Genomic DNA, 17313 nt, shown 5'->3' on the forward strand with positions numbered 1-17313 from the left:
AGCCTGGTCAACATGGTGAAACCCTGACTCTACTTAAAAAAAAAAAATAATTAGATGGGGCATGGTGGCATGTACCTGTAGTCCTAGCTACTCGGGCGGCTGAGACAGGAGAATCACTTGAACCCAGGAGGTGGAGGCTGCAGTGAGCCAAGATCGCGCCACTGCACTCCAGCCTGGGCAACAAAGCAAGACTCCATCTTAAAAAACCATACTACAGGCCGGGCGTGGTGGCTCACGCCTGTAATCTCAGCACTTTGGGAGGTGGGCAGATCACGAGGTCAGGAGATTGAGACCATCCCGGCTAACACAGTGAAGCCACGTCTCTACTAAAAATACAAAAAATTAGCCGGGCATGGTCGGGGGCGCCTGTAGTCCCAGTACTCAGGAGGCTGAGGCAGGAGAATGGCGTGAACCCAGGAGGTGGAGCTTGCAGTGAGCTGAGATCGCGCCACTGCACTCCAGCCTGGGCGACAGAGTGAGACTCCGTTTCAAAAAAAAAAAAAAAAAACATACTAAAGGCCAGGTGCAGTGGCTCACGCCTGTAATCCCAGCACTTTGGGAAGCTGAGGTGGGTGGATCACGAGGTCAGGAGATCGAGACCATCCTGACTAACATGGTGAAAACCTGTCTCTACTAAAAACACAAAAAATTTAGCTGGGTGTGGTGGCAGGCGTCTATAGTTCCAGCTACTCTGGAGGCTGAGGCAGGAGAAACATTTGAACCCGGGAGGTGGAGGTTGCAGTGAGCCAAGATCACACCACTGCACTCCAGCCTGGGTGACAGAGCGAGACTCTGTCTAAAAAAACAAAACAAAACAAAACAAAAAACCGTACTAAAAATTAAAAAAAAAAAAAATCAAGTCAAATCATAGGGTTCTAAATTTCATTTCCCCAGAATATCTCCTCACGTATCTGGAGACAGTAGTCATGAGACACTAAAGCATCTTTTATCTTGCTTCGGTATCTCTTAACCATTCCTGATATAAGGTGTTTCGAGAGCTTCTTCAATTTTTAAAGCATTTTCCTCTGGCTTGCTTCAGTTCGCTACTGTCCACTAGAAATGTAACACCAAAAATGAAAACAAAAAAACTTGAACACAGAACTTCTGATAGGGACTTACCAGGGCAGAATGGAGCAGGTTCTTCTCTTCCCTCATGCTGGTCACTGTACCACTGTTAATGTGTGCTATAATCTAAAGAGCTGTTTTAACAACAGTTAACTTTGCTAGTTCTTATTATTTGGTAGTTATTAGTTACTAGTTATTATTTGCTAGTTCTTATTAGTCCTTTTCTGATGACCTATAACTAAACCTAGTCACCCCCAGTCCAGTTCTTTTGGTTTAGCTGTGTATGCATGTGAATCTATACCCCTGGCACAAAGAGCAAAAAAATAGAGAACTACCCTGGAACTTATGTGTAGATGTTGGCCAAAATATGTGCCTGTCAATATGTAACAATTAAGTTGTGAAACAATTACGGGTTTTGTTGTTGTTGTTGTTGTTGTTGTTGTTGTTTGAGACAGTCTGGCTCTGTCGCCCAGGCTGGAGTGCAGTGGCGCAATCTCGGCTCACTGCAACCTCCACCTCCTGGGTTCAAGCGATTCTCGTGCCTCAGCCCCCCAAGTAGCTGGGACTACAGGCACCCACCACCATTCTTGGCTACTTTTTGTATTTTTAGTAGAGACGGGGTTTTGCCGTATTGGCCAGGCTAATCTTGAACTTCTGACCTCAGGTGATCTGCCCACCTTGGCCTCCCAAAGTCCTGGGATTACAGGTGTGAGCCACCATGCCCGGCCTCAATTACGTTTCTTTAGCTGATTTAGTGTACTATGTGTGTGTCTCCCCTTTCCCTGCCTCTGCCTGTCATAGGAAGACCCGAGCCCACCTTCCACCCAAGACTTGGAAAACAGCTTTTCTGGATGTCACTCATGTTTGCTGTCCTCTGGCTTTACCTTATCCAGCAGCACAGCAGTGTGGAGCAATAGAGGAAAGTGATAAATCAGCATAGAGAGAGTTATCCACAACCTCAGATCACACAGTCCTTGCAACCTTAAGGCCAGACAAAATCTGAGGAATTATCTTGTACTTCTAAAGCAAAATCCTTTCCATGGCGTCTCTAAGAGCTGGCCCTCCGGCCTCATCCAGACTCTGCTTGCATAATTCCATTCGTAGAGATCTTCATATTTCTCCTTTCAGTCACGGGCAGCCTACCTTGTGCCAGGAGCTGTGTCAGTTACTTTCTCATATATAATTTAATCCTCACAACACACTGTGAGGGTGCCATGTCATAGCCATATCACATTCTTCTCCATTTGACAGACCAGAAAACCAATCATTCATAAGTGTTGTGATGTTAGATCATGTGGCTCTGAGCTAGAAGGAATGGGAAGCAGAATGAGGGCCCCAGCCCCAGCATCTTTTCCTCCAGGGCATGACTTAGGAATATAGTCTTAAAGTACTTTGAAATAATCCTCTTTTAAATGTCTAAAAGAACAGAAGTTTAGAGGTCAGGCAGACCTGGTGTTGAATCCCCTGGCAGCTTGTAAGCACCTGAATGTCTGGATTCTGTTGTCTCTGTATCCTTCCCTGCTGGGCCTGGCATTGCTCCTGGCAGTCAGTTGATGCTGTTTGATTGAGTAATAAGATATGAATAATGCTGTATACATGTGTGGTACATAAACTTTCCCAAGTTCTTCTTTCGACACATAGCCCACTTATTAATGCATTCAAAGTACTAGACACTATGCAGAGGGCTATAGGAGGCATAAATATGAATTATAGAAGACTTGCCCTTGGGAGCTTTATATCTAGAAGGTAAGCTATAAATAAGATAATAGATAAGATACGTATCACAATGTGATCTTCGCAGTAACCCCATTGGATTGGTAAAGCCAGAATTATTATCCCCATCTTATAAGTGGAGAAACTGAGCCCCAGCGAAGTGCAGTGACTGCCATGAGTGGAGTGGCTGAGAGGCAGGGCCAAACCAGAGCCAGGGAACCTGCCTCCCAGCTCAGCTGTTCATCTGGAGGTTGTAACTACATAGCATTATTAGTTAAAGGAAAGAACAGGTTTTGCAAACCCTCACTGTTCTATAGATTATGGTCTGAAAATCTACCTGATATTGCTTTTCCCTTCTTCCAACCCCATCCCCATCTTCCTGTCCTCTCAAGGATACAGTATACTTGCTCCATCGCAGCGCCCTCCAGCTCACTTACATTTTATTTATTTACACGTATTTCTCTCTCCTTTCTCCTCCAGGTTGTGATCAATTATTCAATCGTGAAAGGGCTGAAGTACAATCAGGCCACGCCAACCTTCCACCAGTGGCGAGATGCCCGCCAGGTCTACGGCTTAAACTTTGCAAGTAAAGAAGAGGCGACCACGTTCTCCAATGCAATGCTGTTTGCCCTGAACATCATGAATTCCCAAGAAGGAGGTAAGTAGGGCTTTGTATTAGCCGCATGCCGAGACCCTCTCTTGTTCTACCTCTGCCCTCCCACAGCTCTGGCTCTCCGGGTATCCTAGCACTGTCACTGCATTGAGCTGAGGTTGCATGTGTTCTCAGAGAAACCTGCTGCCTGCCTCTAGATTTAGAGATATTAACAGTTCAGAGGAGGAAAGAATGGAGTTTGTATCTCTTTGCCACTTGTGAGATATAGATTTGTACAGGTGTGTCCCTGAAGCCACATATCCAGATCTGTTTTAAACTTGCCATCCTGTTTCCATATTCCAGAACAAACATTTGAGAGAGATGGGAGAAAACAGTCAAGAATTTATTTTTGAATTTAATTATTCATTCATATGTTTAACAAAAGTTTATTAAATACTTACTGAGGGCAAGAAACTGTGTAGGCAAAATAGATAAGAAATGAACAGCGGCTTTCCCCTCAAGGCACTTAGTTTTTCCGGGTAGACAGGTTCATAAACAGCTAACTGGAATGTATTGCAGTAAGTGTTTAAATAAAGGTACATGCAAGGTACTTAGGGACCACAGAATAGGAAGTAAGTAACTACCCTTCAGAGCCCCTAAGGGAGACTTCCACAGTGGTGGTGCCGTCTGAGCTGGAGCTCTGGGTGAGCAGTTCACAGGCAGAGGCAGGAGTGGGCATCGCAGGCGGGAAAAGCAGCAAAGGCAGAAGGGCCTGAGTGAGCCCGCATGTGCTGGGAAGAGGGCGATGCAGCATTTCTGGGGCCTGGAGTGCAGATAGGAAAGAGATTGGAAATGAAATTGGAAAGGCGCCGGGGCTTGCACAGTGAAAGGCCCCAAATACCTGGAAGACTTTGGGCTGGCTTGATACTTAGGGTAGACAGTGGGAGAGGGGCTAGCAAAAAGTTTCTCAGCCGGGCAGTTAAAGCAAAGAAGCAAAATTACATGTGGCTTTTATTGGACATTTGCAGTGGTAGATTTGGAGGGAGAAACAAGGCTTTCCCAGGATGGGTGTCTTGATTGCCTGGGTAATGGTCCTGCCATTGGCTGGAGAGCCTACCTTGGGAGAACTTGGTAGTTAAGAACCAGGCATGGAGTCACACTGGTCAGTTTGAGTCCTGGTTCTGACATATGCTAGCAGAGGAACTCTTGAGCAAGTTACTGAATGTTTTTGTGCCTCAATTTCCTTACCTATAAAATCGGGGGACATAGAGTTGTTCTTACATTTAAATGAACTAGAATGTAAAATGTTTCTCAGGTTGCCTGGCCTAGTAACAACTCTATTAGCATTTGTGAATATTATTACGATCATTATTGTTGCTGCTGCTGTTACTGCTACCAGAATTGAGGTGGGAAATGAAGAGACATAGTACTCAGAACCTGGAGGACCGTGGCATTTAAATATCTACTGGGGCCAGGCGCGGTGGCTCAGGCCTATAATCCTAATACTTTGAGAGACCAAGGCAGAAGGATCACTTGAGGTCCGGAGTTCAAGACCAACCTGGGCAACATAGCAAGACCCTGTCTCTACAAAAAAGAAAGAAAAAGTGTGTGCTGGGCCTGATATATTGGAGCTTTAGGACCCAATTTAAGCTCTAGGAGATCTGGGCATTGTGGTGCATGCCTGCAGTTCATGAGGCTGAGGTAGAAGAATCACTTGAGTCCAAGAGTTCCAAGAGTTCGAGTCCAGCCTGGACAACATAGTGACAGCCTGTCTCTTACACACACACACACCCCCATACACACACACACACACACTGTAAGAGAGTTTTGTGATTTTTTTAAGTAAATAAAGAACATGTTTTGAACATGCTTCCCATGGGTCATGCATAGAGCAGGTACTGGCAGCTTTCTCTATCTTGACAGTGCTCCAAAGTTTGTGGACTTTCTGCTTAGTACTTGGAGAGCATGGTAAGGAAGCATCTTAACCATGGCAGTGTTGAGTGATGAGCACAGGGCCTGTGGCATCGTAAGCGCCCAGCAAATGTTTACTAAACTGTCTGTTTCTACCCAAGAGCCATGAGGTGAATTTAACGTTTCCGTCTGAACTTACCTTGCCTGCCTCCAGGATGTGGGAGTTAAGCTTTTTTTTTTTTTTTTTTTTTTTTTTTTGTATTTTAGTAGAGACGGAGTTTCGCTTTGTTGGCCAAGATGGTCTTGATCTCCTGACCTTGTGATCCGCCCGCCTTGGCCTCCCAAAGTGCTGGGATTACAGGCGTGAGCCACTGCGCCCGGCCCAGCTTTATTTTACTTGTACATGCAGATACTTGTAGTTTTTATTTAATTTAAGCGCTTGCTCTGAAAGTGCATTTTTTTTTTTTTTTTTTTTTTGCCCCCAAGGTGGCTTTGTTTTATTTGTACATGCAGATACCTTGGGGGCAAAAAAAAAAAAAAACCACTTTCAGAGCAAGTGCTTAAATTAAATAAAAGCTGCTAGTTATTAAATTCGCCAGAGAATCACAGGTAAATCAGTTAATCCTGCCCTCATTTTCAGATAAGAAAGCCGTGCCCCATTATGAGGAAATAACTTCTCGGTGTCAGATAGTAAGATCCAGAACCCGACCTCCTACATCCCCTGAGGTTGAATGAGTGTCTTGTTGAGGCAAGGGTGGGAGACATCAGCTAGTTTGGATGTGTGCATACAATGTGAGAGTACCCCAATCTGAAGCTTTCATGAGGGGGAACAGTTGTCCATGCTGGTTCAGCTGGTAGTGGCCTCCTTTGCATGGACTGCAGGTCCTACAGCTCACTGACGAATAAGCTTTTGCTTCAGCCGAGGTCCAAGCCTAGTGACATACCATGTGCAGATACGCAGATGCAACTTGATGAACTGTTAACACACGTGTGTGCGCAGTTCCCAGTGCCAGACCGAGAAAGAAAATGTAGTCAACACCAAAAGGCCCCTCCCCGCAGTCCCTGCACTTAAAAATAGATATGAAGTCCACTTTTGTTTTTGTTTTTGAGTGTCATGTAAATGAAATCATACAGTGTGTATGATTAGCTTGGCTTGTTGGCATGTGTCTGTAGTCTCAACTACTTGGGAGGCTGAGGCGGGAGGATTGCTTGAGCCCAGGAGGCAGAGGTTGCAGTGAGCCAAGATTGCAACACTGCACTCCAGCCTGTGTGACAGAGCAAGGTCTGTCTCAAAAAAAAAAAAAAAAAAGGAAGTATGAGCCTTCCAGCATTTATGTGGCTAAGGTACTCTGCTGAGGACCATGCAAAGATGTGCCATAATGTAAGCACCATCTACTTTTAAACATGTTGGTTGTCCCCATTTTCCACGATTACCCTCATGTGGTAGAGGGCATTCTTGTATTTTTATGTGTATGTGTACTTTGTATCTCATGTGTCCATATTCGCATGCTTGTCCAGTTATTTTCCTTGGGCATGTTTCTGTGTCAAACAATATATGTGCTTTTCAAGTTTTGGGTCCGGGCATGGTGGCTCATGCCTGTAATCTCAGCACTTTGGGAGGCCGAGGTGGGCAGATCGCCTGAGGTCAAGAGTTCAAGACCAGCCTGGCCAACCTCGTCTCTACTAAAAAGACAAAATTAGGCCGGGCGCGGTGGCTCACACCTGTAATCCCAATACTTGGGGAGGCCAAGGCATGCAGATCACCTGAGGTCGGGAGTTCAAGACCAGCCTGACAAACATAGAGAAACCCCATCTCTACTAAAAATATAAAATTAGACAGGCATAGTGGCGCATGCCTGTAATCCCAGTTACTCGGGAGGCTGAGGCAGGAGAATCGCTTGAACCCAGGGAGCGGGATTACGGTGAGCTGAGATTGTGCCATTGCACTCCACTCAGGACAACAAGAGCGAAACTCTGTCTCAAAAAAAAAAAAAAGAAAAAGAAAATTAGCTGGGTGTGGTGATGCATGCCTATAATCCCAGCTACTCGGGAGGCTGAGACAGGAGAATCACTTGAACCCAGGAGGCAGAGGTTGCAGTAAGCCGAGATTGCACCATTATGCTCCAGCCTGGGCAACAAGAGTGAAACTGTGTCTCAAAAAATAAGTAAAAATTAGAAAATAAAGTTTTGGGAAGTCTCGCCAAATGCCTTCTAGCATGACTATCCTGGTTTTACACGCTGTCCAGCACAAGACAGTTGCCCACTCCTCAGACTTCATAATTCATAAGCACTAGGCATTAGTACTCTCATTGATCTTTGTAAACACAAGAGAAGGGAAAACATTTTTATTTGCATTTTTCTTTTTTGGGGAGGATGGAGTCTCGCTCTTTGCTCGGGCTGGAGTGCAGTGGCACTATCTCGGCTTATTGCAACCTCTGCCTCCTGGTTCAAGTGATTCCCTTGCCTCAGCCTCCTGAGAAGCTGTGACTACAGGCGCCCACCACTATGCCTGGCTAATTTTTGTATTTTTAGTAGAGACAAGGTTTCATCATGTTGGCCAGGCCAGTCTCGAACTCCTGACCTCAAGTGATCCGCCCACCTCAGCCTCCCAAAGTGCTGGGATTACAGGTGTGAGCCACCATGCCTGGTCTGACTTGCATTTTTCTTTACTGGTAAGGGTGAACATTTTCATACATTAGTAGGCAGTTTCATCTTTTCTGTTATTTTTATCAGTACCTTTGACAAGTGCAGCGCAGCCTGGAGGAACACAGCCTCCTTGTACCTTTTGTTATATCTGCATAATTTCCCACTCCCCAGGTGCGTGCATCCTCTAATGACAAAGCAACCTTGTATTGCCTTTCGCAAATGAATGGAGGCAGCCTGAGGTCATGTGGTATGTCCCAGGCTCATGATAGAGGATAAGTACACCTCCTTGGCTGTCAGGTGACGTCTACATTGTCTACATTTTAGGAGTTGTTATTGTTATTCGTGTTTGTCATTCCTTGGACCTTTCCTTCTGCTGGAGAAACTTCTTGTTTAGCGTCTAGAGTCATGGTGGTGGGTCACAGATTCCTTGGCTCTTCCTTGTCTGGCTTCTGAAAGAGACACCATCTGGTGTAATGGTGGGGAAGGGAGAGCTAGCAGCTAAGAGACCTAGATTCCTCCAGAAGCGCCAGAGGGAGGGTTGGCGTTTTTCTCCCGTGCCGGCCCCCACCCACCCGTTCCTCTTCTCTCCTTAAAGGGCAGTTCTGACCAGAGTATTTCTCTGCTGCCTGCTGATCTTGGCACCCACCGTCGTACTCTCACCTACTTTTAAAAATGGACGGAAAGGCTGGACACGGTGGCTCACGCCTGTAATCCCACCACTTTGGGAGGCTGAGGCGGGTGGATCACAAGGTCAAGAGATCAAGACCATCCTGGCCAACATGGTGAAACTCTGTCTCTACTGAAAGAAAAAATACAAAAATTAGCTGGGCGTGGTGGCATGCCCCTCTAGTCCCAGCTGACTTGGGAGGCTGAGGCAGGAGAGTCGCTTGAACCCGGGAGGCAGAGGTTGCAGTGAGCCGAGATCGCCTCACTGCACTCCAGCTTGGTGACAGAGCGAGACTCCATCTCAAAAAAAAAAAAAAAAAAAAGACAGAAATCAGAGGCAAGATTGCGTGGCTCTGGGGCTTAAGAGGTTGTCATTTTATATTGTCCCAGAGATTTTTTTTTTTTTTTTGAAGGAAAAGGATACCAAAAGTGACAAGAGCACACAGGGAGCTTTCAGATGAGCTTGTGTTTTTCTTTTCTAAAAATATGCAAACAGTAGAAAGGCACACAGCCAAGGACAGATGTAGAAAAGGCAGCGTCCTGCAGGGATTGGATGCCAAGCTTTTCAAATATTGTTCTCTCCTTGGAATGTTTTCTTACCATCTCTGCTTATCAACATCCTCCCCAGCCCTCTGGATCCAGCCTGATGCTCTCTCAGCAAAGCTTTCCTCCTCCCTCAACTTCTGTCTCCCCGCTTGGCCTCCCAGGACACTTGGCTTCTGCCTCTTTATCCATTTCCTCTTCATTTTGCCTGCTCATGTACTGATCTTTCCTCTCCTACTGGGTGTCCCTTTCTCTGGGAAGACTTCTGTGGCCCCCACTCATGCCCACCCCAGGTGAGGATGAGGCGCCCCTTCTATGTGCTCCCCATGCTCCCCATTGCCATTTACCACTTTGTAACATTAAGGCCTGGCTGCTGTTTGGTCTCCCACAAGGCTGTTGTGAGACACAGAGACACAGCAGCTGACCTGTTCCCCATTGGATCCCAGCACCCATCACAGTGCATGATGCATCCACAGACCCAAAAGAGTTGTTGAATGTTGAGTGCATAGATACAACCTCCTGAGGGCAGGAGGTATGTGCTTTTCTCTGTGTTTTTCACATCCCGGCACCCAGGGCCCTGTGTGCTGTGGGTATATGCATGCACGTGCTGCAGAAGGGTGCGTGTGAGCGTGTGTGTGTGTGTGCATATGTACTTATCCTGAGCAAGTTACTTGATCTCCCTGTGCCCCAGTCACCTGACCTGTACCTGCCCATTGGTTGTTCTGAGGATTAACTGTGATCATCCCTTTAGAGTGCTCAGGACAGTTCCTAACACCCAGTAAGTATTTGGTAAATAGTTGCTGTCTTTTTAAAACCCACTGTGACCTTTTCAGGTGGCACTGGGATGGGGACAAGTGCAGAGTCTACCTCTGCATTCAGCAGCCCCAGGGGACTTGACTTTTGAGTTCTTCTGTTTACTATGATGGCGGTGGTTTAAATCTTCTTCCTCTCAGGCAGACCTTCAGCCATTACTTTTCTTTTTCTTTATTGTAATATCTGGTCCTGAAAACTGAAAGTCATTACTTTTCATTGTTGATCAGATCTCTGGCTTTGGCTGCTCCTTTCCTCATATTGGATTACTTGGTTATTCATGTGGATGATACTGTCTAAAAGCATGAGTTATTCTCTGGGTCGTGCCTCCTAATTGGTGAAGGTGGCCACTTGGTTTATTTGAGACAATTCTAAGGAATAAGGAGCTCTCCACACTAGTGTGAGGGCCCCAGGGCAAAAGATGTTTCCCTGCTCCTCAGAAAGTTCTCAGAGAACTTCGCAAGGTTTTTGTAAACCTTGCAAAGCTCCCATTATGATGGGGATGAGGTAGTTATACATTAAAAATAGTCATAACAGTTAACAGTCCTAATAACAATTTTTATTTGGAACTATCAGAAGTCTGAGTGCCTATTTGAGAGTTTTCCTTGGATGAATCACTGCAGGAACGTGAGAAAGAAACATGGCACTGTGAGATCAAAAGTGTAGATAAATAATCCCCTCGCTGAGCTGCAGTCACAAGTGAATTTAAAGATAGGAAGGGTTTTAGGGGTATATAATCCGGTTTCTCCTCTCATTACTTTTTTTTTTTTTTTTTTTTTTTAACCTTTGGAGCTACTGCTGTGGCTGAAGGAGAAGAAGGGATGGGAGCTGGCCTCACAGAGGGCTTTGTAGAGCCACGGGGCCCCAGAGGCAGACCTTGTGCCGGTCATGCCAACATCCAGGGCCACATCATTGTTGCTCCACCTACTGCCTCCTGTTGGGCAGCTGCAGCCAGTGCCCTTGGCCCTGCATGTTTACTCCATCATGGTACTTAGCATGTTTTATTCAGGACACTTCTTTGGTACCAGCATCCCTACTAGCACACTAGTCCTGTTGGGAGCAGGACCTGTGTTGTCTCAGTCATCCCTGCCTCTCTAGAACAAGTACAGAGGGGACACACCACGGGGACTTAGGATATGTGTGATAACTACATGAGCCTTTTCACCTTTTGAATCTCAGCAACCCTCTAAGAACAGGGACCCCAATTCTAGCCTTCCAGACTGAGACTCAGGAGGCCTGGCTCTTGCCCTAGTCCCACCATCCGCTGACTGTGTGACCTCATCAGGTCTAGTGACATTTGCGAGCCTCAGTATCCTCATTTGGAACACAGAGTACTGATTGTCCTCCACAGTCTTTTACCAGGCAAGAGGCCCTTTTCTTCAGGGTGCCGGGTAAGCTGTCATCTGCTTGGTAAGAGGTCATGGTGTTGAGGTAACCAAGAGACCTGGGTGCTAGACCTGGCTGTGCTCTTTCTTTGCATGTGACTTGGGCAACTCACTTCCCTTTCTTGGACCTTGGTTTCTTCGTCTATGAAATGTAGGTGGTTATCCGTGGCATGTCTGTCTCGCAGCATGAGAGTCCAAGGGGATGATGGCTGTAGAAGTATTTGAGACAGACAGCCTAGCACAAGCAGGAGGGGCTGTGATGGTGACTAGCAGTAAGTAGTAGTGGTTGTAGCAGCAGTAGCCGCTTGGCCACATCCCAACTGAATAAGGAACATGCCTCCCCTGCCACAGTGTCTGAAACTCTGCAGAAAGTTTGACTCTTCATGAGCTTCCTTGAGTCAGGGGGAGAACCTGCCCTGCAAGCCGGGAGGAGGCTCTTGCCCCCACTCAGCCATTGCCTCGCATGTGGCTTTAGTTACGTTTTGTCTTCTTTGTAGGTGTTGATGTTGTAGACTCTGAAATGGCAGTGTCAGACTAGACAAGAAGCTCTCACCAGAGACAAAGTGGAAACGGAGAGGTGTTGGTGATTTAGGGGGCAGGGGGGCCAGGTGCGCTGGACACATTGCAATGTGCAGGATCGTCCTGTGCAGTGAAGTCTTGTTTTGCATGTCCCACCAAAACATGCAGTTGAAAAACTCAAGCCAGAGCTTGCTCTGTTTTAAGAAAAAGCACTTATTTTTTTAACCAGGTTTAGTATGTGCTGAATTTTCTAGGAATTTGACTACTGCGTAGGTCAAAAGAAAATCATACTTAATTTTGTTTGTAACTTTACCAGGAGTTGTTTTCTGTTTTGGAAAGTCCTATCTCCAGCATCGTCACTGTGACGTTTCAGTCATCCATAGACCTCCCCTTCGTCACATCCCATTTGCAGCAGCAGCACTCCCAGTGGGTCTGTGGGTAGGTGCAAGCATGGACCGCCTCCGTCTCCTAGTATAGCTGGGTCTGGCCCTTTATGTGTTGTAATGCACATTTTATTATAGACTACTTCTCTTTTCTCTCTCCTTTGCAGTGCATGTAAGGCATTATACTGATCTTTTCCGAATTTATGTAGGTAGTTTATGTAATCTATGAATTTCACTTCAGGATAATACAAGGATCATTACAAAACATTATAATAAAAAGGGGACCATCGGGCCTGAGAGGGTTGAAGTTTTGTGAAACTCGGGCTGGTTCCTTCCTGCATTGCATCTGTGTCTTGCCTGCTCGTCGCTTAACAGTGCCATGTAGATAGCACAGTGTCTGTCTCATCTCACAGCCAGGAAAACTGAGCCCCAGAGAGAGGAAGTGAGTACTTGGCCCAAACCACTTCCTGATATGACCCAGTCAGGAAGAGAAGCCGGGATGAGAACACGTTCCTCTTCTCCTCCAGTGCTAGGAAGTGTAGTGGGAGCAGCTTGGTCTAGCGGGAAGAGTGCATGTCCTGGAGCCAGGCTACATTGGGTCTGTGTGACCCTGAGCAAGTCACCTCCTCCATCAGCAGGTGGAATGACACCACAGGCCCGTGGCAGTTCACATGACACGAAGATGCCCGGTGCCTGGTATGTGACCTTCAGGGCCGTGCCCCACGCTGCTCCTCTTTTTTTCCCCACATCCAGCAGTTTTCCATTAAACCACTGGAGGTCCTCTCAGAACTTACCAGAGTCATCGTGTCATCGTCTCCCATTACTCCAGGAGAGCAGGGCCCTGGTGGCACTTGAAGCAAGACCCCAAGCTGATGGCACTCGACCACATAGTGGGAGTGAATTTTAAAGAAAATCCCCCTCAAAGCCTCTGCTGGTGTAGAAGGCAGATAGTCTAGGCCGGGTAGGGCCAGTGAGTGGGAGCCAGGGAAGGAGGCTTGGGTGTCATGAGACTGGATTTACATTTACAGATGACAAAACCAAGACCTAGTGAGCGGGGAGGATGTGTGCAGGCCACAGGAGAAGTCTGGGCAGAACCGTGGCCAGGCCCAGCGTTCCTCCACTAGCATTCCCTCACGAAAGATCACTTTTTCCAGGCCAAGGACCAGAAAAGGACCAGGCTTTAGGAAGAGGGCCGAGGTGCATGGAAAGCAGTGCTGGTGAGGAGAGGGTTGAGTAACTGGATTTTGACTGTTTTCCTATTTGGTTCTCACTAATGAAATCTTGTCAGACGTGCCCCTGCTGCTGGATTGGGTGGGGGGTGGGACAGAAGCATGTGTGGTCAAAGGCAAGTTTATTTGCAGTTTGGGGGTTGAATGCAGTGGATTTCAAACTGGCTATTTTGAGGAGTTCCAGGGGTCCACCAAGGTATACCAGGGCCCTCACCCTGATGCAACCAGAGTAGTTCTTCATCGATTTTATACAGTGGGACTCTGAAGAAAAGAAAAAGAAAAACCCCATAGCTTAGTGGGAATCCGGGCGAATTAAAACACAGGATGAAGTGCTTGTTCTCTGTGGCTGTTGGAGCATAATGTACGTCCTTTTCCTACTTGGTTCGTGTGTAATAACATCAGTGGTATATTTCAAAATATGAAGCTCCTGGTGCTGGATAATAAATGGTTTCCCAGTTTTTCAACCTCTTATGTCCTTCATTGATGCCCAGTGGCCCAGTGGCTGCAACCTCAGCACAGTGTTGAGAAAGAGCCCCGGAAAGGGACTTACAGACAGACCTTCCCGGGAAGAGTCAGGCCCAGCTCCATGTGCTCTTTGGAGGGGAGTGGAAGGTTGTTAAACCTCATAGCTCTTGGAGGTGGGGCTGAATTTTGCTTCTCGTAAACCTCTTTCCATTGGAAATTACCTTTCTCCCGTAAAGAGAAGGAAGTACTGGACTGTCTTCATCTCCCTGGCCGCCGAGGCTATTTGACACCTTGTGCCACCTGAGAGCAAGCAGGCCCAGCATGGCCCTGCCTGAGGGGAACAGGAAGGCAAGCCCCTGGCCTCCTGCCTGCTCCCAGCTGCCCTCTGGCGGCCACTTTCTGAAAGCCGGATGTGTCTATTTGCTGACCCACCCCTGCTCTCACTCCAGGGCTCCAGTTGTTGTATCAGGCAGGGCCTTTGTACGCCTCCATGCCAACAGCTACCCAAGTCGCACCGTCAGTCACACTCAGGCTCTCCTGTGCCCCTGGCCCTTCTTCCCCTCTGACTTTTCCCCACACTTTTAAAATCTCACTCATCCTGTCAGAATGTGGCTCCACAGCTGGAGCCTTTCCAAGCCGCCCCGCTCCCTGTGACTTTGCACTCCTTCCTGCACTCCCACGGGACTTTATTTTTGCCTCTGTCGTAACAGTCAGCTGCCACTTGGCCTGTCCTGCTATTCCCACTGCATGAATCTAGTCAGGTTGGAAATTCAGAAAGTGGCCTCTTTGTCTCTGGACCCCAAAAACCCACACATTGTCTGCCTTATAAGCTCTCAGTGTATCCATCCCTGGCTGCGGGAGCACACCAGGACCCAGAGGCTGCCGTGCCTGGAGCCCTGTCTCCTGACTTAGCCCAGGCCCCAGCTCAGCATCGAGGTCCTGTGGGACCATGTCCAGCAGTGAAGGCTGTGCACTGGCCTGAGCCCCGGGTCCCTCTGACTCACTGGCTCCCATTTTCACCACCTGCACTGCATATTCTCACCGTCTCTCCCCTGAAGTGTTGTAATGGGGTTGTAACCCATCCACCTTCTCTTGTCCTTCTTCCGTCTGTCCTCCCTGGGCTGTGTCTAAAGGGGCCCCGCCCCTGCCCTCATGCATGTTCTCTCCATACTCCTGGTCACCTTCTGCTCGTCCTTTGCCCTGCTGTTGTGAAGCCTTCCCGGTGCCCCAGGAGACCTCAGGCACCCCTTCCCACTCTTCGCACTCTGTTGCTGTCCCATTTGTTTGGACCCTGGGTTCGTTTGTCTAGACTGTGAGCTCCTGGAGGGCAGGTGTCTGTTTCTGTGTCTCGGGAGCCCTGAAGAGAGACTGACACATCAGAGGTGTCTGGTGACTGAACAAGCTCCCAGCTTGCGCCCGTGTCATATTGTGTGCCTCACGTAGCCTGACACTTCCTGCCATCGCACCCTTCCCTGCAGACTAAGACGGAGTTCCTGAACCAAGTCCGCTTGCTGGCCAACCTGTGAAACTGGGCTCAAGGTGAGGGGTGCTATCTGTGATTGAGGGACATGGTTAATGGAATTGTCTCACACAGAAATCGCACCCGTCACCTTGGCCTACTTATCACCACCCCAAACAGAGGAGCACGTCTTCTCCAGCCACAGCCTATGGAAGGGCCTTCAGCTGCTGTGGCCCCAAGGTGTGCATACTTCCCGAGGTGTGGAAGGAACTTCGGACGTGAACTCCGATCTGGTTCCAGTACCAGCCATGCCAGGAGTGTGCCCTTGGGCATGTCACTGACCTAAGACTCAGTTTCGCCATCTGTGAAACGGCTGAATCAGACCCACCTCACAGGGTTGTTGTGAGGGTACCATGAGATGATGTTTGTAAATATTCTTTGTCACTTCTAAATTACTATAACAGTTTGAAGTTACTCTTTTTAAAAAAATATTTGCAAAAGTAACTAATAATATCAGCTGTGCACAGTGGCTCATGCCTGTAATCCCAGCACTTTAGGAGGTCAGGGGGTCACTTCAGTGTGAGAGTTCGAGACCTGCCTGGTCAACATAGCAAGACCCTTGTCTCTACAAGAGCATTAAAAATTAGCCAAGTGTGATGGCGTGTGCCTGTGGTCTCAGCTACTCAGGAGGCTGGGGTAGGAGGATTGCTTGAGCCCTGGAGTCTGAGGTTGCAGTGAGCCATGATTACACCACTGCACTCCAGCCTGGGCAACAGAGCAAGACCCTGTCTCAGAAAAAAAAAAAAAAGGTAACTAACAATATCAACTCCTGTGTGGTGCCAGCAGCCATCACATTGGGACACAGAGGGAAGCCAGGCTTCTTGGATCCTGATGGCCACCGAACACTTTCTGAGGGAAGCAGGGCTTGAACCTGGGCCCTGCAGGGCTGGGGGTGATTGGGGGGATCTGATGAGGAGGAGGACGGCGGCACCAGCAGATCTTGGTAGTTTGGAAGTTCAAATCAAGGTCTGAGAAGAGGCTCTGCCTGACCCTAGGGGTCTCCCTCAGCACATTGGCAGTACGGTGCATGCCTCACGGGGGCCCCTAATTTCAGAGCATCCCACCTGCATCCTGCTGCTGCCATTGTCCTCCTCGAAAGAGCTGCTGGCTTATTGCAGTTTACATCCCAGAGAAGAGAGGTCTCCTCCTTCCACCAGTCCCAGGATTATCTCCCTAACGCTAATGGTGAGATTCCTTTGGAGTTTTAGTCTTCCATAGATACAGCCCAGGTGCCATGTGCCCAGTCAGGGTTTGCGATAGGCAGTGGTTCATTCCCCAGCCTTGCCTCACCAGCACCTTCCTGACGCCTCCTGGTGGGGCTCAGGAAGCAGCCACCTGAGGTGTGCCTGCCATGGTCAGCACAGGGGTTGACAGAACTGGCACAGATTCTGGGGGCAGGTGACAGGGTACCATGCCCTAGCTTCAGGCACCCGCTCCACCCTGCCACATGGAGCAGCTGTGAAACCTTGAGCAAGCCATTTCACCATTCTAAGCCTTAGTGTCCTCATTTTTTTTTTTTTTTTTGTGATGGAGTCTAGCTCTTGTTGCCCAGGCTGGAGTGCAGTGGTGCGAACTCAGCTCACTGCAACCTCCGCCTCCCAGGTTCAAGCGATTCTCCTGCCTCAGCCTCCCGAGTAGCTGGGATTACAGGCATGCGCCACCATGCCCGGCTAATTTTTGTATTTTTAGTAGAGACAGGGTTTCACCATGTTGGCCAGGCTGGTCTTGAACTCCTGACCTCTGGTGATCCACCCACCTTGGCCTCCCAAAGTGCTGGGATTACAGGTGTGAGCCACCATGCCCGGCCAGTTTCCTCATCTTTAAAATGGGTGTAACAACCACCTCACAGAGTTGTCATGAGGCTCAA

The 17313-nt window shown here is 48.1% G+C and overlaps 1 protein-coding gene across 7 annotated transcripts in view; it reads left to right on the forward strand.

Moving 5' to 3' along the window:
* EVL (Enah/Vasp-like) overlaps positions 1 to 17313 on the forward strand; it is a 172694-nt gene that overhangs the window by 122730 nt on the left and 32651 nt on the right. For all 7 annotated transcript variants that reach the window (XM_054529793.2, XM_024231255.3, NM_001132696.1 and 4 more), the window contains 1 exon segment: positions 3259 to 3436. In XM_054529793.2, coding sequence (XP_054385768.1) covers positions 3259 to 3436 — 178 coding nt within the window.

Source organism: Pongo abelii, chromosome 15 (assembly GCF_028885655.2).
Source record: "Pongo abelii isolate AG06213 chromosome 15, NHGRI_mPonAbe1-v2.0_pri, whole genome shotgun sequence".
In the NCBI taxonomy this organism is placed as follows: Eukaryota; Metazoa; Chordata; class Mammalia; order Primates; family Hominidae; genus Pongo; species Pongo abelii.